The sequence below is a fragment of the Microtus ochrogaster genome, chromosome 17 (assembly GCF_000317375.1).
Source record: "Microtus ochrogaster isolate Prairie Vole_2 chromosome 17, MicOch1.0, whole genome shotgun sequence".
Lineage (NCBI taxonomy): Eukaryota > Metazoa > Chordata > Mammalia > Rodentia > Cricetidae > Microtus > Microtus ochrogaster.
The window spans coordinates 12380133-12382994 of record NC_022019.1 but is presented as its reverse complement, the minus strand read 5'-3'; the positions used below and the strand labels follow the sequence as shown (position 1 = coordinate 12382994).

Genomic DNA, 2862 nt, shown 5'->3' with positions numbered 1-2862 from the left:
ACACACACACACACACACACACAGCTAGTGCTTTGAAATCCCGGGACGACCTCATTCATGTCTGGAAAGCATGGCCATGTAACCTAATGAATGTCTCCTGCCCAGCAACACAGCCCCAAAGTGACTGGTCCCCAAAGCTGACTTCAGTGCTAGCATCGAACACGCACCTTCAGATGCATCCCTGGCAACTCTCACTTCTACGTTTGAACTCAAGGAGCGAGGAAAGGAGACATACAGACAGCAAGAGCACCCCATGAGCATCGCCATCGCCATGTCCTCTCTGAACTAGACTACCGTTCCTTCAGTGTGTGATTCAGAAGCTCTTGTGACTCCCTAAGAACTGTGACATCAGTTGTCCCTGGCTTGAAATGATTTGGGACCTTCTACATGGGGAAGGAACACCCTAGAAAGATCAGGGCCACTCTTTGGCAAAGCCAGCGAAGGCCGGTGGAGGTGGGTGGGTGGCAGATGAGGAATACATCTTAGCAAGGAACCAGGAAGGACAAATTCCTCCACATGTCTCCTGTTGGCTGAAAAGAGAGGTCAGCCGTGGGCTTGGGTTCAGTCACTGCGATTACAGATATATCCCGACATCAGGTTAATGTCTCCCCCACTGAACTTAAACCAGCTTCAGAACCGGTCTCAGCATAGCACGGCTGCCAGGCCAGCAGAAAGCTTACTGACTTGGGCACCTGAGCTGGGATGGATTGCTCTTTTCCATCACATAGTCCTCATAAATGTTCAGTGTTAACTCACTGTTGGTGCTAGAATACAGGGATGAAGCCCAGGCTGGAAGTGGTACATGGCCCAAGAGTCTACAGGAGGGAGTAGTATAAGAACTCGAAGGAGTGAGATGCCACTTCCTGCAGCTAAAATCACTGCAATCTCCTGATAGAGAAGATGGCCTCAGAAACGGGCATGAGAAGACTGAGGGAGGAGAGGAATCCCTTCACAAGAGGGGACAGCTCCCTCTACCCCACGCCCTGCAGGGCCCTGTCACCTGTACATGATGATGTTCATGTAGCAGCTGTCTCTCTGGAAGCAGGGGCTCAGCAGAATCTCATCACCTCGGGTGAAGCGCACCTCCACGGGGAAGTGGGCTACCACATGGGGGTGGGCCTCCAGCATGGCCTTCAGCTCCAGCAGGGCCTCCTTGGTCTTCTCCCTGCCCAGGAGAGACCCCAGAGTAAGAAGGCACTGCCCCAGTCCCCTTCCATGGCTCCATACAGGGCTCCCGGGGAACCTCAGCCCAGGCAATAGGGACTCCCAGCTCTAGAGGGTCCCTGCTTTTCATAGTAGGCCTGGGGGCGTGCACTACCTGGGGATGGCCCAGTCTTGGACGTGCTGCTTGAAGCGACACTCATAGGTGAAGATCTTGTGGCTGAGGTTGCTGCTCTTCTTCTTGTGGCTGAACAGCAGCCAGAAGAAGAAACGGTTGATCCAGCCCACGAGGAATGGCCAATAGGTGCTGGAAGGGACAGGGCAGAGAGGTGGAGTGTGTGTGTGTGTGTGTGTGTGTGTGTGTGTGAGTGTGTGAGCAATTACTGTGTGTCAGCTGTGGGCTGAGCTCTTTCCACACCAGGCTCTCACTCCTCACTTCTACTCTTCTAGTGGCCTTGCTGTATACAGGTTGAGCCAGTATGGTGTTGGTCTCCTACCACCGGCCCTTAAGACTATGTGTAGGATCTTGTCACTTCATACCACACAATAACAGATGTTTATGTCTCAAAGCCTTATGGGATAGCCAGGTCAAGGCGGAGTGTGGTTTTAATTTTGGCAGGTGCCTGCCAGGTTTAGTTCCATAAAGAATGTGCTGTTCGCTCTCCATCTACACCCTGGGAACCTTGATTCAATGCTGCCAAGAGAAAGCAGCTAAAAGGGGCCAGTGTCTTGGGAGAGGGTCTTGGACTAGACACTTGTCCCTAGACACAATGCTGGGAGTTCCCTGGGGGACTATAGAAAGAGAGCTCAGTGCTTCCTGGGCCAAGACACAACTGCCTCTCAGCTTTTGGCTCTCAAAAGTTCACCATGCCATTGTTTTCAAGATCTACACACACACACACACACACACACACACACACACACACACACACACACACACTCGCGCGCACGTGCAGGATTGCTCTTTGGCTGGTGATGCATTCAGGAAACAATTAGAATATGAGGTGGGTGCTGCCTTCTTAGTGAGTTGACACACCATCAGGGAGTTCTCAGTTGTGTGGACTCTCAGGAGATAGGGCTCAGGTGGGAGGAATTAGGTCACTAGGAGTGTGCCTCTGAATGTGTATCTACCCACAGACCTTTCCTTTCTCTGCTTCCTGCCTGCTGTGAGATGGTCAGTCCTCACCGTGAGCTCTGCCTCAGCCCCACAGCAGGGACATCAATGATCATGGACTGGGACCTCTGAACTCATGAGCCTAAATAAGCCTCCCTTCCTTTAAGATGACATTCTCAGGTGTGTTGTCACAGCAACAAAACACTGATTGATGCTCAGAATCCACTCACCCACCAGAGCACCCATCCATCCATCCACCAAATTATCCACCCATCCATCTGTCCATCCATCCACCAAAATGCCCATTCATCCATCCAAACTGCCTATTCATCCATCCACCCATTCACCCACCCACTCACCCATCCATCCACCAGACTGCCCATTCACCAAACCACCAATTCATCCATCCATCCACCCGCCAAACCATCCATCCATCCATCCATCCATCCATCCATCCATCCATCCATCCATCCATCCATCCATCTATCCATCCATACATCTGCCAAACCACCCATCCACCACTTTCCCTCTACTCCTGCTGACTTGTTACAGGCACTGCTCATGTGGACTCAACCCTCTCCTCCAGT

The 2862-nt window shown here is 52.0% G+C and overlaps 1 protein-coding gene across 1 annotated transcript in view; it reads right to left on the bottom strand.

Moving 5' to 3' along the window:
* LOC101993440 (L-gulonolactone oxidase) overlaps window positions 1–2862 on the bottom strand; it is a 21061-nt gene that overhangs the window by 2071 nt on the left and 16128 nt on the right. The window contains exons 10-11 of the mRNA XM_005355550.2: window positions 1319–1468; window positions 1001–1165 (exon numbers count right to left, since the gene is read on the bottom strand). Coding sequence (XP_005355607.1) covers window positions 1001–1165; window positions 1319–1468 — 315 coding nt within the window. The remainder of the gene's footprint in view (window positions 1–1000; window positions 1166–1318; window positions 1469–2862) is intronic.